This window comes from Cyprinodon tularosa, unplaced genomic scaffold, assembly GCF_016077235.1.
Source record: "Cyprinodon tularosa strain WSP-4 unplaced genomic scaffold, ASM1607723v1 ctg1102, whole genome shotgun sequence".
Taxonomy (NCBI): domain Eukaryota; kingdom Metazoa; phylum Chordata; class Actinopteri; order Cyprinodontiformes; family Cyprinodontidae; genus Cyprinodon; species Cyprinodon tularosa.
Window position 1 is genome coordinate 229,925 of NW_024037897.1, and position 20,993 is coordinate 250,917.

Sequence of the window (20,993 nt, forward strand, 5' to 3'; positions counted from 1 at the left end):
GAGACTCACAGGACACAGCCTTAAAATTAAAATATAAGAAACCAACAAGAATTAATGCACAAATAATATAATTCAGTGTATAAATTATTTTTGAAATATAAGGTTCAATATTAAGACTTTGGCTGTCAATGACATATGGGACAAATTTCTAAATTAGATTTAGCTGCTTGTGAAGGAGGATGATCGCTGATGCAGCTTAAAGGGAAGCCATGGATGGATGGATGGATGGATGGATGGATGGATGGATGGAAGTGAAGTGTCCATTCTAGGGATGCAGGATCTATTGATGTTGGCATCGATATCGGCTGTTATTTGTCATTTTTTCTACATTAATGTTTTAAACCCTTTATAAATAAAGCACTGAAGGCAGGTATCTGTCTAGAACTATAAATTCCAGAGTACTGTGGTTCTCTTGTGTTCTCAATAATAGATGTTTGAGCTCATCTTTACTTTGCAAAGTAAAGAGAACAAAACAATCACAACAGCATGATGTTCTGCCCTGTTCTGATCTGGACAGAGTTCGTCTCACATGAGGGGAAATTATTACAGATACTTTGGTTAAACAGTGAAATGTTGTGAATGATCCTTCAGAAAGAATCTTACCTGTTGTGGGAAAAGTGTTTCTTTTTCCAAACAACTCTTCTCAATCAGACACCTTGCAGCCTTGCAGCACTGAGGCCTGAATGAATCTCAGCACTCAGAAAACAATTTATGCAAAAGAGAATTAATAGGAGATTGCTTATTTTCCCAACACACCAATAGCCTATTTAATGTAGAGTTGTTTTAGATTTTGTATTGTTGGTTTGCATTTCCCGGCCTCCGTATATTTGCCTCCAGAGAGTCTGATAGGCGGATCCGCTCCTGCAGGCAGTTAAGGTTTAGTTCATGACAGTTTACTGGCATTTACTGTGGTGAAAGCGTCTCTCAATTTACTTTGTCATCTAATAAGAGAAGGCGCCAATAAAAGACTCTAAAACTGAAGCTTGAGTTCAGATTGAAATAAAAAGAATGGAGAAAGCTTCAGCTCTCTATACATGTCAGACCAATTTATTTATAAAACCCCATTCAAACAGAGAGCGATCAAAGTTGCTTCACAGATAACAAAGATAAAACAAAACTTAATAGATTAGACACTTCAAGGAATTGCAAAATTAAATCCAAAAAAGCCTTTTTTAAATTTTGATCACGGCTATCAATCATTAAAACTTAAACAGCTAATTTGAGCGAGAACTTTATATTTTCTGTCCATATTTAGAAGAACCAGTTTCTACATATTTACAGTTTAAGGTTTTTGTCGTGAGAAAATAAATATTTCCTCATTTTGTTTATTTCCAGCCAAGTCAGCCATAAATAAGCAGGTTCTTTATGATCTTAGAGGTCGACATGCTTCATTGTTCATCTGTAACTCTAAAGGCAGAATAATATGAAAATGATATATAATCATCATACGAATTTAGACTTTTATTTTACAGAACTTTTCATGTAATCTTTACCTAATGTAAAACAGCTCTTGGTCTGTCACACAATGATACAATAAAATACGTCTTCCTGTAGGTTGCAATGGACAAAATGTAAAAGATTTTATATTAAGGAGAATTCCAACCTTAAAAACATGCAGACACACAGAAACACTTAAATTACAAAAGCTTTAATAATACAATAATTTAAGTGTTTGGCGCTCAGACCTCGGCAGGAAACATTAGCGCTGAAATGGCTCCAGCCTGCTCTGCAGACCTAGAACCAGAACTAAACATGGAGAAGCAGCATTTAGTTCCTATGCTCCACTTATCTGGAACAAACTTCCAGAAAACTGGAAAAGTGCGGAAAGCCTGAGTTCCTTTAAATCAAGACTAAAAACACATTTGTTTAGGATTGCCTTCCACTGTTCCAGTTAAACAATTCAACAAAAACATGTTTTCTTTAATCCAACTGTTTTTAATATTCTTTTTTTGTTTCTGCATTTTTTTATTTTATTTTATTTGTTTTTTATTTTTTCCTACTTGCTTTGATTCAATGTTTTATCTTCCTGTATTTTAATCATGTAAAGCACTTTGCATTGTCTTTGTACTGAATTGTGCTATACAAATAAATTTGCCTTGCCTTGCCTTGCCTTGAAATTTACCCAGGTCCGCCTGGGGCGCCGTTTTGACTTTGCTGTTAGATGTGTGGGCAACCAGCCTGCATGCTAGGCCTCCTGAATGCAGCATATGTCCAGGGAATCCCTGCAGTGAGGAGGATGAAGGTGCAGAAGGGAATGGAGGAGCGTTGAATGCAGGAGCTTGGTTGGGTTGCAGGCTGAGGGGTGGATTTACATCTGGACTCTGAGTGCTGATTGGCCGGCTCTGAGGACTAGGGTTAGGGTTAAAGCCCCTGATTGGATGTGGATAAATGATTGAGTTTATTCTGGTGAATTGCTGTCTAGGTGTCATGAATCCATTTGCACAACATTTAAGTTTTGTACTCATTAAAACTGAGTTACATTTAATTGACATTTATCAAGGGGTCAACAGCTAAACTAATAGAACTGGTTAAACTGGTTGTTATGAAAAGTATTACTAGGGGTGTAAATCCCATCCATCATGGCGATTTGATTCAGCATCGATTTCCTGACCCAACGATTCGATTATTTTCAATACTCAAGAATACACCACGACTCGATTCGATTCGATTAATCGGTTAATTTTTTATTTTTTTTTTACACCTTACAGGCTAAACAAAGTTTCAAGTTTGAAATAAATCATTGAAAGCTGTAATATCGTTATGCATTTTTTTAAGAAACAACAGCAAATAACAGAAGTAGAAAAGTGGCATCAAAAAATCCTGCAGAAAATCAGTGCAATGAGTTCAAAGCAATACCTCGGCTCCAGACGTCCCCCCCCTCCACAGACGCTCCGCTGCTCCTCTCTCAGATTGTAGCTGACCGCAGACAGGAGGCCGGCCTGGTTTGTTTTTATGACCAAAATTTCGGAAAACAACTCGTGAAGTTTGACCCGCTAGAAGAGCGAGGTGCGCGAAAACGCTGGGACCCTTTTTCCACCTGGATCTCCGCTCTTTTTGGCCCTCATGTCCCTCCGTCGTCGGACTAAACTCGCCCCCACTTCCTCGCCGCCTCGGCCGTATCTAGACCCACAGCGTGTAGCACAGACCACGCTTCAATACTGAGCATAAATCAAAAATGTCTGCATCAAGCTCACTGCAACACACTGCTGTAAGAGTATAACCAGGAAGCGAGGTAGGAGGGCAAAATAGGTTTAGCGCCACCGCAGCATGGGAGGGAGAATTACGCCCAGGAGCAAATGGATAAAAATAGACCGGAGGAAAAAAAAAACATGAATCGATTCTCTTGCGGACGTATCGATGCATCGGATCATCGGCTGTTGGATCGATGCATCGATACAAAACGATTATTATTTACACCCCTAAGTATTACCTGGAAAAATTTTAAAGGTATGAAAATATTTCCCTAAATATACACAAAGATATTGCCCATAAAGTACATGCCCATATTGTTTTTATCACTGCTGCTTACTTAATTAAAAAAGTCTAGAGAGCTGTACTCAACGACATTTCTTTTTGTATACACTTGTGTTTACAAAATGACAAAATAAAATCTGTCTAAGTCTGAATCTGACATGTGGAGAGATTTATATACAACAAGCTGTTTTTTTTTATTTTTTTTACTAGGAATTGTTGATGGCCGTTAATATAAAGCCTGGCTTATGCCCCATTTACACTATCCTCTCAAACCGATCCGTGCCGAGTTAGAACCGAGCTTGGATCCATTAACGATGCCAAGCTTGGTTCTTACGTCCATTTCCACATCACGCTAGCACATCCTCGCACATCCTCATCTCCTGTCGGAGGTCCATGATGTTAGGGTTACAATTATAAAATTAATGTGTGTGCATATGAAACATTGAAGAAAGGAGATGCTACATTTCTGTCCTGTGATTCAATCAGGAGGGTCATAAACTTTTATGACCTGCATCCAGTAGGTCAGGAGGCAGAGTCACACTGTTGTGTGACTTGCATCCAGCCAGATGGTCATTTCAGGGTCATATCCTTTATGACCTGCCTCCGGCCAGTAGGTCATAAGGCAGAGTCACACTGTCTTATGACCTGCATCCTGCCAGATAATCATTACAGGGTTTTCTGTTTAAGACCCGCCCTATTATCTAATAAACTGTTAATAAAAGGCTTTGCTGTGAAGGGATCAGTGAGAAAAGGTGCTGGTTGTGAGCCAGCAGTTCTTCTCCCCTGTGCAGAGGCTGACGTTGCAAATCCCTGTCTGTGTTTGATCATTTCGTCCTCTTAAACTCTTAAACTCACATTTCTCTGGATTTAAACCCAACATTACAGTTCTCAAGATGAGAATTATGCAAACAAAAATGGTGGCACCTATAACATTCAGGGACCTATGTGCCTGGATAGCGTCCTTCGCCCAAATTTCCATGAGAGCCTCGGTCTCTGCATCATCCCAGGTCACACCACACTAACCTGAGAAGCATCTGTGCTGTGAAGAGATGTGAGGATTAAAAAGCCGGACAGGTCAGAAAACCCGCTACATGAGTGAGCTGACTGTAAACAGGAGATGTGTTCGTCTGCTGATGCGTTTTTTGTTATTAGAGAACTGAGCCACAGATGAACCGTGCCGAGCCCTACTGATGAACTAGAACTAGTTTAGCGCGGTTCAGTTGGGTCTGGTACGGTCCAGTTCAGCTGAGTTCTGTTTGCAATCAACAGTTAGCTCGGTTACCGTGCTCGGACCGATCTCATCACGGTTTCAAAAGGCAAGTGGAAATGGGGCTTTATAGTGACGACCTGCTGTGTTTCAGTCTGCTAGGTTCGTCTAATGAAGTAAAGCAGTTTGTCCCATTCTATCCAAAAGCTGCTCAATCAGATCACTCAGCTCTTTTTCGTGAAGTTTTTCCAGTTGACAGGAATCCTTTTGAGAGACCTTTTTCATCTCCTTTGCTTGTTTTAAAAGCATGTTCTTTACCTCACTGCGTCCGGTTAAACTTTTCACCAAGTCAGTGACTTCTTTTCTGTTATTGGTTCGATTTCTCTTCTCAGTGAGCTCCTTCAGGGCCTTTAGGATGTTATAGCCTTTATCGTTCTTTTTTTCACCTACTTTTGCCTGAGCTTCAAATATTTTAGTATTTTTTTCTTTGAAATCATTGAGCTCCTCAGCCTTTCGTCGAGCTTCCTCCTCATGTGTTTCTATTAGTTTGTCTAACTTATGTAATAATGTATATACCAAATCATTTGAGTAAATTCCTTCCCTTTCTTCAAAATGTTCAACCTGCTCTTTCCGCAGTTTGACGTCTTCTTTCAGCGTTTCATAATAACTTTCTTGTTGTTCTGCTTCAACAAAACCTTCATAAATATGTTCATAAATATCATCTGATTGGTCAGGATTTGAGTAAAGATCTTCCATCTTAGCCTCTTGTTCTTCCATAATTTCTTCTTGATCCTGCTGAAGTTTATTCTTTATCTGTTTTGTTTTATCATCTTCCATCTTGGTTGCTTTTTGATTATTTGCTTTCTCTTCTTCAATTTTTTTTTTCATCATTTCCTTCTGGTATGTTTCTACTAGTTTCTTCTTTTCTCTCTCTATTTCTTTATCTTTCTCCTTGAGGATTTGTTTAATCTTTTCCTGTATGGCTCTCTCAGCCTCTTGCAGCACCTTGTTGGTGAAGCATCCATTTTTAAACACCATGGTGTCAATCTTTCTGATCAGCTCTATCACTTGTCCGCGGTTTTGGGTGTCACTGTTGTCAAACATATGATATCCTCCGCCGCAGCTGTTGATAATCTTTTTGAAGGAGTGATCTCTGCAGTTTTTCTGTATAAAATCGTGGATGGACTGTTTATTTCCCTTTAGCTTATCGCCTCTGGTAAAAAGCATGATCGAATACTTTTCATAACCTTGGCCAAAACCTTCTTTAATGAGGTCTAATGTCTCTTTCTCCTCTGCTGATAATCTTGTTCCGATTGGTACCACCACCAGGAAGACATGTGGGCCTGGTGCCAGAAGGCTAAGACATTTAAGCAACTCTTGTTGTACTTCTTTGTTTGATAAACTGTTATCAAACAAACCAGGGGTGTCCACCACAGCAACAGGACGGCCGTCCACCTCACCCACGCATTTCTTAAAGCACTTTGTGACTGATGTTGCACTAAAAGCTTCAAACACATTTCTACCCAGGATAGTGTTTCCCGAGGAGCTCCTCTCAGACCCAGACTTCCCAATCAGAACAATCCTGAGGCACTCATTAGTCCACTTGTTCTTACCTTCTGTAACAGAGAGAAACCAGGCCTCAGATTACTCAGAATTAAAAAAGAACATTTAACTAGAATCAAGGAAGGGAACAGAAATTGATTTACAAAACATTAGTTAACAGTTCACAGTAGTGTTGTAGTCAAGACCACGCCATCCAAGACATCACAAGGTCAAGACCTGACAAGGGCAAAACTAAGACCATATTAGGTGTTGGCCTTGTCTCAACTCCACCACCAAAGATTTTGGCCTTGTCTCAACTCGAGCACCAAAGGTCTTGGCCCTGTCTCGGTCTCGACCAACAAATGTCTTGGCCTCATCTTGACTCGACCACCAAAGGTCTTGGCTTTGTCTCGACTCAACCATAAAAGGTGTTGGCCTTGTCTCAACTCGACCACCAAAGGTCTTGGCCTTGTCTCTGTCTCGACCACCAAAGGTCTTGGCTTTGTCGCGACTCAACCACCGAAGGTCTTGGCCTTGTCTTGGTCTCAAGCACTAAAGGTCTTAGGCTTGTCTCGGTTTGACCACCATAGGTCTTTCCCTTGTCTCAGTCTCGACTACCAAAGGTCTTGGCCTTGTCTCAGTCTCGACCAACAAATGTCTTGGCCTTGTCTCAGTCTCGACCAACAAATGTCTTGGCCTCATCTTGACTCGACCACCAAAGGTCTTGGCCTTGTCTCTGTCTTGACCACCAAAGGTCTTGGCTTTGTCTCAGTCTCGACCAACAAATGTCTTGGCCTCATCTTGACTCGACCACCAAAGGTCTTGGCCTTGTCTCAACTCGACCACCAAAGGTCTTGGCCTTGTCTCTGTCTCGACCACCAAAGGTCTTGGCTTGTCGCGACTCAACCACCGAAGGTCTTGGCCTTGTCTTGGTCTCAAGCACTAAAGGTCTTAGGCTTGTCTCGGTTTGACCACCATAGGTCTTTCCCTTGTCTCAGTCTCGACTACCAAAGGTCTTGGCCTTGTCTCAGTCTCGACCAACAAATGTCTTGGCCTTGTCTCAGTCTCGACCAACAAATGTCTTGGCCTCATCTTGACTCGACCAGCAAAGGTCTTGGCCTTGTCTCTGTCTCGACCACCAAAGGTCTTGGCTTTGTCTCAGTCTCGACCAACAAATGTCTTGGCCTCATCTTGACTCGACCACCAAAGGTCTTGGCCTTGTCTCAGTCTCGACCACCAAAGGTCTTGGCCTTGTCTCAGTCTCGACCAACAAATGTCTTGGCCTCATCTTGACTCGACCACCAAAGGTCTTGGCCTTGTCTCTGTCTCGACCACCAAAGGTCTTGGCTTTGTCGCGACTCAACCACAGAAGGTCTTGGCCTTGTCTTGGTCTCAAGCACTAAAGGTCTTAGGCTTGTCTCGGTTTGACCACCATAGGTCTTGGCCTTGTTTCAGTCTTGACCACTAATGGGTACTTTTGGTCTGTATCTGATTAAAAAAGGATTCTGCTCTGGCTGATCTTAGAATAGTCAGATTAAGGCTCAGTCATAAGACTTACTTTTACCACCACAAACACAAAATCTTATTTGGCTTTACTTTAACTAGACAAGAGCTGATTAAAATTCCTCTCTAAACACATACTATATGTTAGGCCTTCTTAAAAATGTTCCAACATGAGGAAAACTTCCTGGAGACACCGAGGACATAATTGTAGTACAGAAAGTCATTGGCCAATCCTCTGGAACATCTAGGAATATTTGGAACACGGTAAAGCTAAACCCTATAAGGTCAAGAATAGTTATTGTGCAAAGCACATTCAATCTGTTCTCAACCTGCGGAAAAGATATGATCTTTTTACTATTTTTAATGATTATTATTAATACCTGAAGAATATGGTTTAAAATACTTACCAATCTGAACCTTTGATGGTAGAGTGGTAGGCAGGCTCTGTAGTTCTGTGTTGTTCTCCTTCTGTAGGAGTTTATCAAAGTAGGCTTCTCAGAGGGTTGCTGATGTGTAGCAGCTTTGATTCATTTTTACCACAAAATCGATTACAGTAGAGAACTGCTTACTGTCCTTATTTTTGACAACAACATATCTTCCTCCACATCTCTTAATAAGCTCTGCGTATTCGCTATTTTGGTCAAAAAAGTTAGCCACATTTGGATGTTTACGATCAGAATCTGCAGTGAACAGAATAATTGTGTTGTTGTCGATCCGAGAGCTGAAGGTGTCTTGGATGGTGTGTAACTCTCCCTTGTCTTCATCAGTGAGGGGACCCACAGGGAGGACCAGGATGAAGGCGTGGACACCCTCAGGTTCACAGAGAGAGACACAACTGAACAAATCCTTCATCACTTCCTGCTGAGCTTTTCCATACAAGGCAGGCAGTTCTACCACAGAAACTCTACGTTTAGACACCTCTCCCTGGCGTTTAACACACTCTGACGAGCTGTAGCCTGAATGAAGATGTGTCTGACCTAGAATGGCTTTGGCTGCTGAGGTCTTCCCTGCTCCTTTCCTCCCAAACAGAACCAGGTTTAAAGATGGCAGCGATTGGTCACATTTTGATGCCGCTCCAACCTCTTTGATGCTAAGGAAAGCACTGCTGTCTCTTTTCACAATATCTTCAATCTTCTCCATTAATTTCTGGTGATTATTTTCAGACAGGCTGTACTGTCCACCTTGACATTCTTTGATTAGTGTGTTAAAAGCAAAACTCGTTTCACTCCCTTCTTCAGTTATGATGACCATTGAGTGTTTAAAGGCTTCTTCACCAAACAAACTCAGGGTGGCCTTTAGAGACCTTCTGTCCTTTTCTGTGAAGTTGGAAGGATTCATTAAGAGCAGCAGAACATTTGGTCCAGGAGGACAAAGACCCACACAGTTTTTCAGCTCCTCTTTTTCGACTTTTCCCATCTGACTTTCTGAGGGTGTCACAACGGCTAAGGTCTTTCCTCTCCATGTCCCCTTTTCAACTGTCTTGGCTTGATGAGAACTAGGAGTGTCCAGACTTTTCTTCCCTAGGATGAAGTTACAGAGTTTGTTCTTGCTTGACAGAGTTGATCCAAACAGCATAATCCGGAGAAATGAGCCTGTAAAGCAAGAGGATTAAAAACTAAATAAAAACAAATGTGAAGTTTCTGTCACATTGGAAGTCTTTACCTCTCAAATGTAAAATAGAGCAACTAATCTGCTCACTTCCACTCTGATATAACTTCCCCCTCACCGGATATTTTACACCCCAAAAAATGCAACAACAAAAATCATTTATAATGCTGTTGAACATTTTCTTTTTAGCAAAACACGCAGTGTAGGGTTTGGTTGTTAACATTTTTCAACATGCCATCTCAAAACAAATTAGATTATAATCTGGTCTTTCTTTTTGCTCTAACAAAGCAGAGGGAAAGTTATAAGCCAAGTGAATAGAGTATAAAATGTATGGAAATTTGAATGAAAATGAACCAATAAATTGAAAAAAATTCTTCTCTAAACTCAGTTCAGGTAAAAGCTTGATGTCATTCACATTCACCCTTCAACCAGTGCATCAAACAGACATTTTTGGCTGCAGGTCACTGATCTCTATTTATTTACATGAAAAAAGTGAAGCCACCGTCCGCCATGCTGGTTCTCCTCACTCCCATGGAGATGCGCAGTAAAAATGCTTCATGTGTAGCATTTGGCTGCAGTTTGCCGGCTGTATTCCACAGGTAAAATCACATTCAGTGGATGAACTAACCAAGAAAATCCATATATACGCCGATTTATCCTATAGTATACTATGTAGCCTGCCGCCTTTTTCAAACATCAGACAGTTAGGACTGATTTAAAGCGCTTTTTAGAAAAGGCAAAGAAGAACAAACAATCTGGGATTCACATGGAAAATAATAGAACATAGTCGACTTTTTCTAGACGTTTGTTAATCTGCATAGTTGCTCATAAATAAACACATTCTCAGAAAATAAATAGATTTATATATTTTAGATAATATATAATGCTGACCAATAGCTTCTCCATTATTAAACTGGTAGATTATTTCTTTAGGTTTGTGAAATAATATGGGATCATGGAAAATACAGATTTACCTTCACAGCCTCAGAAGGACAAGATTTATGGACAAAATGTAAAGCTTTTCATGAAATTATGTTTTGTTTTTATAATGTTTTTTGTTGTCGGCATTCATATAAATATTCCGGTGTGATAACTAAATTTGACTGGTTTTTGGTATACGTCTATTTTCAATATACCACAATTTTGCCCCACGTGGATCCGTAGTGCGGAATAACAGATCGATATTAATAAATAAATAATCTCTTTTTAAAACTGACATATGAAAAAGGTAATCTATTTGTTCCTGACTTAATGGACAGAAATGGTATTTTGATAAATCATAGATTTTACCAACACATTGAATCTGAACTGTACTTGTAATGAATATCTAAATGTATGCAAAGCTGTTCCTGTAGCTCTGATCCATCTCATCCAAAACACCTTAAGTTATTCCACTGTTATTTTATCTTTACCTAAATAGAAAATTGGGGAATATCGTGTGATGGACAGGAAGTGCAATTATGTTATTCCTGTGACTGCAGTCAAATCTAAATTTTTTAATGATTGCAATAATAATGTTAGGATTATTCAATGATGATTATAAAGTTGATGTCTGTGCATATGAAACATTGAAGTCCTGCCTCCAGCCAGTTGGTCATAAAGCAGGGTCATGCTGTTTTATGACCTGCATCCAGCTAGATCATCATTGCAGGGTCTTCTGTCCTAAGACCCGCCCCATTGTGTCATGTTCTGTTAATAAAAGACTCTGCTGTTCTGTTGGGGGGGCAGAGAGGTGCTGAAATTTGAGCAGGCAGCCTTTCTCCTCCTGCGGGAAGCTGTGTTTGAAAATGAAGCTAAGGCGGTAATTCAACTGAAGAAACTCTGATTACTTCCATTCAATCTGAGGCTGATCCGCCTCCGACGCAGCCAATTTCGCTTCAAGCCACTTTCCTCGCTGCCCAATCATATTCCAGCACTCTACTTAAAGCCACTCCAAATCATCTCTAGGCCTGCTCTTCAACAAGCGCAAGATCCATCGCTCCTATGTCGGACTTTGATTCAGACAACCCACCTCCATCCCCTTCTCCACCATTGTAGTAAGCTCATCCGACTCCTCCTCGATGCTCCTTCAACCTCACCTCCAGTGCGTACTCCCTCCAGATTTTCATGGAGTTCCCTGTCACTTTAAACGGTCCGGCAGAAGACCGCCATGTTGAGCCTGGTTCTGCCAGAGATTTCTTCCCAAAGGGGAGTTTTTTCTCTCCACAGTCGCTTCATGCTTGCTCTTCATGGACAGTCTATGCAACTTTGTTCATTCAGTGACATCTAACTCAAGCATCACCCTGTATACCAGCCTCTATGGATTAACCAAACTTCACCTATCTAAACTCCACCACCAGTTTCAGGCCCGGGGGGAATATCCTTATTCTCATTCATCAGTTTATCTGCATTAAAGTATAAATACGCGTTTATGTTTGCTGCCGAGGCCTGAGCGCCAAAGTTCAAACTATTGTATCAATAAACTCTTCCAATTGCATCTTTCTCTCTCTGTGAGTTTTTCAGATTGAAATCCCTTGGTGTGTCAGATTCATTTTTTGTCCTATATGAACTCACAATTTTTTTAACCTAACAAATAATATCTTGGCAACAACAAACTAGTCTATAATTGCGAAGGCGTTCTCCAAGTATGCAACATGGATGGTTTCCCCTAAAGTTAAAGAGACTCATTTCAAAATCGTTCACAATATTTACCCAAATTTTATTGACTGTCCAGAAGAATCCCTTAATCATCTCTTTCTTTCTGTCCTTTTTCTTTTAAATTATGGAGAGACGTTAAAAATCGGTTGTCCCTTAAAATTGAGAACATCCCAGAGATAATCATCAACCACATATTAAACTATGTCGATGACCTTGATAGTCGAATATCCGACAGTTTTTACTGTTAACAAAATCATACAGCACAGGGTTTAACTATTGCAATCTAATCGAAATGCTACTTCAAATGTGAAGAGGATTTTGGAGTTATTGCATGGAAATATTTACCTTTAGTATCATTTTATCTATTAGTTTCTTAACCTTTTTTTTGCTGATTTGACTTTATTGCGGCTTCCAAACAGATCCTTTCAGCTGCTGAGAGGTGGGTCGGGTCCTCGTTTGTTGCCCTATTTGTGAGGCTCATTATAGGTTATTGTTAGAGATATGCTGGAATCCAGGATGCTTTTGTTTGGTTTATTAGCAGCAGCAGGAGTTATGACGGCGCAGCAAACAAAGTTAGATCAGTTAATTAATATCGGAAAACAAACGAATACTGAAAAACAAAATGAAACGAAGCGTGGATTGAAGCGATCAAACAAACCCACGGCAGCTCCACCTTTACTCTCTACTCAGTGAGACAGGTGAGTACGCACCTATACACATACCTCCATGGTGCTCACACCCACCCCCATTTGAATCTCCACCTCCACAAAACACATTCAGACCCAGGCACACCATGCTCCACATTTCCATTTATGTCTCCTACTGTGTTTATTTTTGTGTTTTTATACCAAAAGTTTATTGTTATCTTAAAATGCATTTTTTGACAATTCTTGTTTTCTTTTTTTTTCACCATTATGAGCATCATATTTTTGTTTATCAGTTTTGTGCAACAAAGTTTTATAAAATAAATATTTGATTGATCAATTTACTGATTGATTGGTTGATTAGTTGATTGATTGATTGATTAGTTGATTGATTGATCTATGGACTGACTGACTGCAGGGTAACGTATACTCACTCATGTTGTCAGATGTGCGCTTCTTGGTTTTAGACTCCGAATTCTCCTAAAATACAGATTTTTATAGAAGAAATTAAAACTCTTGAACCATAAAACTTAAACAGTCTTTAGAAAAGACAGTCAGAAATGTTTCAAATTATATTTTACATGTTAAGTTATTACTGTATTTTATCCATTTTTTTATTCAGTTTAACCATATAAATACTATAAACACACCTTTTACTAGTTTAAAAACAGCATGATGTTCTGGAACATACTGTTTATAGCTTTGCAGAAGCACAAAGTAAAGATGATTAAACATCAGAAATTATAATTGTCCAATGCTTAAATAACAGCAGCTAGATCCCAGCCTCTACTGGCCTCACAAAGCAGGTTAAATGTTAGGAAAGATTAACAAAGTTTGAACAAGAATTACTGTTGTCTTGGGAAAAAAGTATTCTACTATTTAATCCGCTTAAATAAAAGATTGATTTCATTCACTCAGTCTGTACTTCATTATTTTAGACCAAGGTTATCTCACTAAACTAAAGCCTGCAGGGAAGTGGAGAAGGACGCCATGTGCAGTCAGTCAAAACAGATACAGACAAATAAAAACAGATAAATGCTAAGAATAAATCCTGAGAAGGAGTCTGTCTGGTTATTAGAATGATTATTTTCTATTCCAAACAATCCCTGATAAAACCATCTCCTCTCCCTCAGACACAGTGCAGCTGTGAGTGAATACTTTCAGAAAGTAAATAAAATATCATGGAGGGTTTCTATTGGATTTTTTTTTTCCTCACCACACTGTTTAAAGAAGCAAGAACTGTTTTTACTGCAACGTTTATTATTTAATGTTGTGTTTCTGGTGTGAGTGAGCTTCCTGTCTCAGAGAGGATCTTTGCTGGGTGTTGGGTGATGCCTGTTGCTGCACACCTGATTAAGAGGACCAGCGTCTAAACACGGATCTCTTTTTATTCACTGGATTGCTGATGGACCTTAAAAAAGTGAAGCCACCGGCCGCCATCTTGGTACTCCCCACTCCCACAGAGATGCAGAGTCAAAATGCCTCCCTGAGCAGCATCTGTCTGCAGGAAGACGTTCCACTGTTCATTTCCCAGTCAGTGGATGAACTAACTGTTATGTTGGTGCATTAATGAAAAGACACCGGTCTGCATGGGTTTATGCCGAAACTTTACTGACCAACTCCAATCTTAATACATGGTCTCCCAGGTAACGTCTTGCCTGGTGCATTATGGGCAATGTAGTACATTAAAGCAACACATAACAACACACTAAGCAATAAATCCATCTATAGCCGATGGATCCTATAGTTTAGTCTGCAGACTAACATTAGTCTGGCTATCTCAGACTGACTGGAAGACATTGACTGAGTTAGACGCTGACACTGGGTCTAACGTTAGAAAATAGAAAGTAGAGGAAATAGAAAGTCATTCACTGTGAAATGTTAATGTAGGAATTCTTTATTAAGTGGATGATGCTGTAGTTCCTGTAGAGTTTGGTTTATTTCTCATTTCAAAAATTCATGTGCTGAAATATATTGCAGGTTATATTGATGGAAAAAAAGCAGCTAAAACGTTTTTAAGGCAGAAACAGCATAAAGTTTATGACGTCATTCATTCACAATCTGCAGACGGGAAAATACTGCAGCATTAACAGACATTTACTGGTAAATCAGTCTGGATGTGAAATCTTCAAATTATGTGTAAGATGTAATAACTATAACAATATACTAGATACATGCATATTAGATGTGCATCATCAATGTAGCATTTTTGGCACATCTATATTATTTTGCTCCATTAACACATTCATTTTATTGTGATGGATTTATTTACTATGTTATATTACATGATTTATAAACGTCATAATGACTCGGCATTATGTGATGTGATATTTATTTTATTTGAAGTTAAAGTTAATCTAGTGATGCTATGAAACATTGTTTACATTCTAACATGGGAGTACCAATATGGCGGTCGGTGGCTTCAGTTTAACCCTATACTACCAACGGCCAATCAGCGATCCAGGGAATAAATAGAGATCAGTGGAGTAAATAAGGAGGTGAAGGATCACGGATGATTCCCCCCCCCCCGATGGGATTCCAGCCAAATATCCTAAACCTGGAATTTTCTTCCTGTTCAAATTTGTCTTCCTGTGAATCTATTTGAATGTTCCAGAAAAACCAGTGAACCTCCGTTTGCCTCTGATTTGATAGAAAAGGTCTCTCCTGTTTGCAGCAGTCTGTTGCTTTTTGGAAATAAAATGTTAAAATGTTAAAATTCAGTGCTTCTCCGTGTGATTCTGCATGTTCAGACTTTGGATCTCGTAAAGCGATTTGATAAGCAGATCCACGCCAGGTAATCATTAATGATAACCGGGGGAATTCATGTTAATCTTCATCTTTGTTTCTTTTTATTGTTATATATCTCTGCATTTCAAAGACGTCAGATGTTCAAGATTAACCAGCAGGTATTTTACTGTAACTGACCAACTATTTTACCGTAACTTTAATCATTTAGACTTTGGATCGACTTGATAAGCATTTCCTCTCCAGCTAAATGACAAAACACATGTCTTCTTAATGATAATGATTATTATTATCTTTGCTATGGTATTATTGTTATAAATCCCTGAACTCAAAGGAAAGGCTTTGTTCAATTTTAATCTTCAAACTTTAGATCCTAAAATTTAACTAATTTGGTGGATTTGATGCTTTAAAAGGCAGATTATAAAAAAAGAGTCAAAAGTTAGAACATCCTAGGATTTTGTGAACACTTGATGAAGTCTATGTTAGCTTTGGATTAAATATTGAAATAATTGATTGATTTGTATTTAAACAGTAATAACTTGAATAAGTGTGATAGCTACAATTTCATGATCTAATCTACCTTTCATCACACAGAATAAAAACGTAAAAAAAAGCCAAGATTTCAACTCCGAGCATGAAACTAATAATATGGAATAAAAAGATAAATGCCAAAGGAAAAGAACTTGCGGTTGGAGTCACTAACCTCAAATGTCAGGCTTCTGCTGCCTCATGTCTTCTCTTTATGGGAATAAAATCACTTCTGACGCCACCTGTGAAAACGTCTGTTGGGCTGAGCTGGGTTAATATTTAAGAGAAGGACGGATTAGAGGGTTTGTCTTTTCACGCTGGTTGCTACGCTGAGAAAGGAAACTGGCAAAAGACAAAATAACATCACATGATGTCCGTGATGAAGGTGAAGCCTGAGGTGTAAAAGGTGAAGAGGAACTGACAGCCGTTCTGAGGGCGTTCGGTGAGACGCTAAAAAGCAGATGTTAGGTGGAGTTTCCTTTCTCTCAGCTCTCCAGCCGCTCCTTCAGGATCTGAACCAAATCCAAAAGTTGTTCTTTTTCCGGACCAAAGCCTCTGTTCTCCGTCTCGCACCAGTTTTCTGTTCTTTGAAGAAAAAGATGCTAAAGTTGAGTCTTTGACCAGCAGAAGCATCTACTGTTGCTAGGCAACGAAGTGTCCAGAATCAGAATCCAACTGATGTGGATTCAGTTCGTCTTTAAAGCACCAAGCAACCGGAGATGTCAGTTAAAGACCTACAAATACTTTTATTACTTTACTTAAGTAGAAATAAGTACTGGAGTAGTTATTTTTAGACAACTTTTTACTTTCTACTCCTTACATTTTAAAAATAGACTCATTATTTTTTTTTCATTTAAGATTCAATTTTGTTTAATTTAAGTCGTGGGTGAGCGGTTAGGGTGTCAGACTTGGATCCCAAAGGTTACCGGTTCGACTCCCGACCCGCCAGGTTGGTGGGGGGAGTAATTAACCAGCGCTCTCCCCCATCCTCCTCCATGACTGAGGTACCCTGAGCATGGTACCGTCCCGCCACACTGCTCCCTTGGGGCGCCATTGAGGGCTGCCCCCCTGCACGGGTGAGGCATAAATGCAATTTCATAGTGTGCAGTGTTCACTTGGGTGTGCTGTGTCACAATGACAATGGGAGTTGGAGGAGTTTCCCAAAGGGCTTTCACTTTCACTTTCATTATTTTCATTCTGGCCTGTTGGTATTTAAAAATAAAATAAAAACCATTAAAATAATTAGTTTCATCCAGGCAGTTAATTTCTTTATGGTTGGATTCGGTGCTGCCCCAACTAGTTGTTCACCACAAACCACAATAAGTAGTTACCATTATTAAAAAAACTAAGAAAATGAAGTCTAAGGAAGTTATTATCCAGAATTGTAGAAAAATGTTCCTTTAATAGAGTAGAGCAGTAAAGCTTCTGGACTTAACAGTTTTTCCTGCAGTACTTTTAATTTTATTCTTTAAGTAGTTCTAAAAGTTCTACTTTTACACTTTTACTGCAGTAAAAAGCTGAAGTTGATTCCCCAACTTCTTTAAAAGTGTTTTTAAATAGTAGGATATTCACTGGACAATAAATATTAATACTTTTAACACATTCTGACTAAACCTCATCTTTTTTATTCTGCTGTTTTTAAAGTTTCTGTTCTTTGTTCTTTCCTGGTTTTATTTTTATGTTTTTCTTGGTTTAAATCTGCAGCACCTAATGACAGCTCTGGTTATTATGAAATGTTTCTCAAATAAATTAAGTTATTCTGTTGACTTATACAGGACGCCATCTACAGGGATCTTAGGATATTACATCAACTCAAAATAAATACTTTAAACTGATTAGCTGATTTGATTGCCTCAGATGCAGAAATGAATACTAAAGATGTAATGCATTCCTTATAAACTCACATGGACTGAAGTTTATTGATCACCATTTCATTAATTTTAATATGTTGGTTCAGCAGTCGGCCTCAGCAGATGGCCGCTCACACTGAGCCTGGTTCTGCTGGAGATTTCTTCCTGTTCAAAGGGAGTTTTTCCTCTCCACTGTCGCTACAAGTATGCTTACTGTGAGGGATTGCTGAAGAGCAAGGATGTAACTTTGTAATGAAAGTTGGTGGGGACACAATAAGGCAGAGGTCACAGATTAGCGGACCGTGGTCCGGATCCGGATCCGGATCCACCTATGTGTGTGAGCTGTTGACAGCACTGCCAATGAGTTACTGCAACATTTCATTTCCCTTTGAGGTAAATAAAGAATTTTTGGATTTAATTTACATATACAGAAAAATTAACATCTTTCTAAATAAATATATATTTTATCTTTCAGTTTTCTAGTAAATTGGAATTACAGTAATATTCTGTTAAAATATCAGAATATTAATATCAATTTATTATGTAATTGATCTAAAATCAGAAATAAAGCATAACTGGGGATTAAAAAAAATCCATTCCATTTTCTTCCTCTTCATCCGGGGCCGGGTCACGGAGTCACGGGGTCAGCAGTCTCCGCAAAGATCCCCAAACTTCCCGATCCACTCCCACCTCCTCCAGCTGCTCCCCAAGGCGACACCAGGCCAACTCAGAGACATCGTCCCTCCAGCGTGTCCTGGACCTTCCACCATGCCTCGTCCCAATGGGACACGCCTGGAACACCTCCAGAGGGAGGCGACCAGGAGGCATTATCTGGAAGGGTGCGCCCAGCTACCCTGCAAAGGAAACTCATTTCGGCTGCCTGTATTCGCGATCATGTCCTTTCGTACATTACCCAGATCTCATGACCATAGGTGAGGGTGGGAACGTAGATCCATCGGTAAATGAGAGCTTTGCCCCATGACTCAGCTCCCTCTTCACCACGACAGTCTGATACAGCGACCGCATCACTGCCGACGCCACATCGATCCGTCTATCGATCCCACGCTCCGTCTGTCCCTCACTCATGAACAAGACCCTGAGATATTTGAACTCCTCCACCGACCTGAAGAGGGGAGTCCACCTTTCTCAGGTGGAGAACCATGGCCTTGGATTTGAAGGTGCTGATCCTGACTGCTTCATACTCGGCTGCAAACCGCCCCACTGCACATTGGAGGTCCTGGTTTGATTAGTCCTACAGGACAACATCACCTGCAAACAGTAGAGATGATATCCTGACGTTCCCAAACCGGACATCCTCCAGTCCCTGGCTGCACCTAGAAATCCTGTCCATAGATGTAATGACCAGAACCGGAGACACAGAGCAGCCCTGGGGGAGACCAACATGCAGCGGGAACAGGTCTGACTTACTGCCGGCAATGCAAACCATGCTCCCGCTGCGGTCATACAGAGAACGGACGGTCCTAAACCGAGGGCCCCGGACCCCATTACTCCACAGGGCACCACGAGGGACACGATCGAAAACCTTCTCAAGGTCTAAGAAACACACATGGACTGATTGGGTGAACTACCATGAACCCTCGAGCACCCGGTGAAGAAAAAATAAATCCTTTTTATTTCAAATCGGATTCAATTTTCATTCATGTTAAGAAAATAAATCAAATCATCTGCAACCTTATTAGACGTCTTTATGACATCCAGGAAACACTGCCAGTATTCCAGGATTTTATCTAATTTTCAAACCCCATTTCTAACAAATTATTGCTTTTTTTATTATAAATACATAGTGTAAGGATTTTAGCGCAATACAATTCAAACCTTTTGACCTCCCTCATGCTTTACCTTGACACCTCTGGTTTACACTAAAACAATGAAACCTTCAGTATTCAGACAGTTGTATCAACCAGAAAAGGTTGTAGATCAGGTGGGTGGAGGTTCTGATGGAGACCCGTGTTCTACTGGTTTGTTCTACTGGTTTGTTCTACTGGTTTCCTTCACAGATTTGACAGCAGAGGGAATCGACCCCTCAGAAATCTGACCCATAAACGGGCCGAACCAGACATTAAAGGAATAGTACACCCAAAACATGATTAGCCTTCATTTTCTACTCACCCCCATGCTGAACAACACTCTGGAGTACTTTTTTGATATCTCAAATGCATCTGGAGATCTGGGAGGCTTCTTGCTGTCTGCTGACATTCAAATAATGGAGGTCTATGGCGCCCGAGGCAGAAAGGTCCATAAAAGTCCACAAAAAACGTGTCAATATTCCTCCATACTGCTCGTCCAATGTATTCCAAGTGTCCTGAGTGGGTAGCATCCAGAATTTACTCGAAACGAAGTCATTTAGAATGTTTTTAGAGCATAAACAGTAGTGTATAGGATTTCCTAAAAGCGCGTTCACGAGTCTACGGAAACCGCGGCAGACCAAACCAGATGAAAGTGCGCATTCAGCTCGGCAAAGAACTCATGCTCTTCCTCAACACTGAAGTCTTCAGACATTTTTCTTTCGTTGTTTCTTTCTTTGCACAGGTAAACAGCACATTTCTTCCTCTACGCTTGCATTATCGGCAGAGCAGACGCTGAATGCGCACTTTCATCTGGTTTGGTCTGCCGCGGTTTCCGTAGCATCGTGAACGCGCTTTCAGGAAATCCTATACACTACTGTTTATGCTCTAAAAACATTCTAAATGACTTCGTTTCGAGTAAATTCTGGACGCTACCCACTCAGGACACTTGGAATTCATTGGACGAGCAGTATGGAGGAATATTGACACGTTTTTTGTGGACTTTTATGGACCTTTCTGTCTCGGGCGCCATAGACCTCCATTATTTGAATGTCAGCAGACAGCAAGAAGCCTCCCAGATCTCCAGATGCATTTGAGATATCAAAAAAGTACTCCAGAGTGTTGTTCAGCATGGGGGTGAGTAGAAAATGAAGTCTAATCATGTTTTGGGTGTACTATTCCTTTAAACATCCGTTTGATTGAACAAAACTCCAAAATGAAATTAGCTTCAGCTGTTAGCTGTAGCTTCCAAACCAATAAACCAATGGGTTGAAACTACAAGAAGGTGAGATGGGATAATATCTTGGATGTGAACGCTCGCTTTAGGGTGGAGAAGCCAAACAATTGGAATTTTGGATTGGCCGCTTAGCGTCAGCAAGAAAAGACTCAATGCTGAGGGAAAAGTCCTGCGCAGCCTGCTCTCAAAACAAAAAATGTATTTTGGATTCCG

General features: G+C 40.1%; 1 protein-coding gene across 1 annotated transcript; it reads right to left on the reverse strand.

Moving 5' to 3' along the window:
• Window positions 1–3,661: 3,661 nt before the first annotated feature.
• LOC119791319 (GTPase IMAP family member 8-like) lies at window positions 3,662–16,148 on the reverse strand. The gene is made up of 4 exons (XM_038297364.1): window positions 16,064–16,148; window positions 13,050–13,095; window positions 8,227–9,318; window positions 3,662–6,297 (listed from the first exon to the last, which is right to left on the reverse strand). Exons 2-4 carry the CDS (start codon window positions 13,051–13,053, stop codon window positions 4,850–4,852), a joined length of 2,544 nt encoding a protein of 847 aa, XP_038153292.1. The 5' UTR covers window positions 13,054–13,095; window positions 16,064–16,148; the 3' UTR covers window positions 3,662–4,849.
• Between the last annotated feature and the right edge of the window lie 4,845 nt (window positions 16,149–20,993).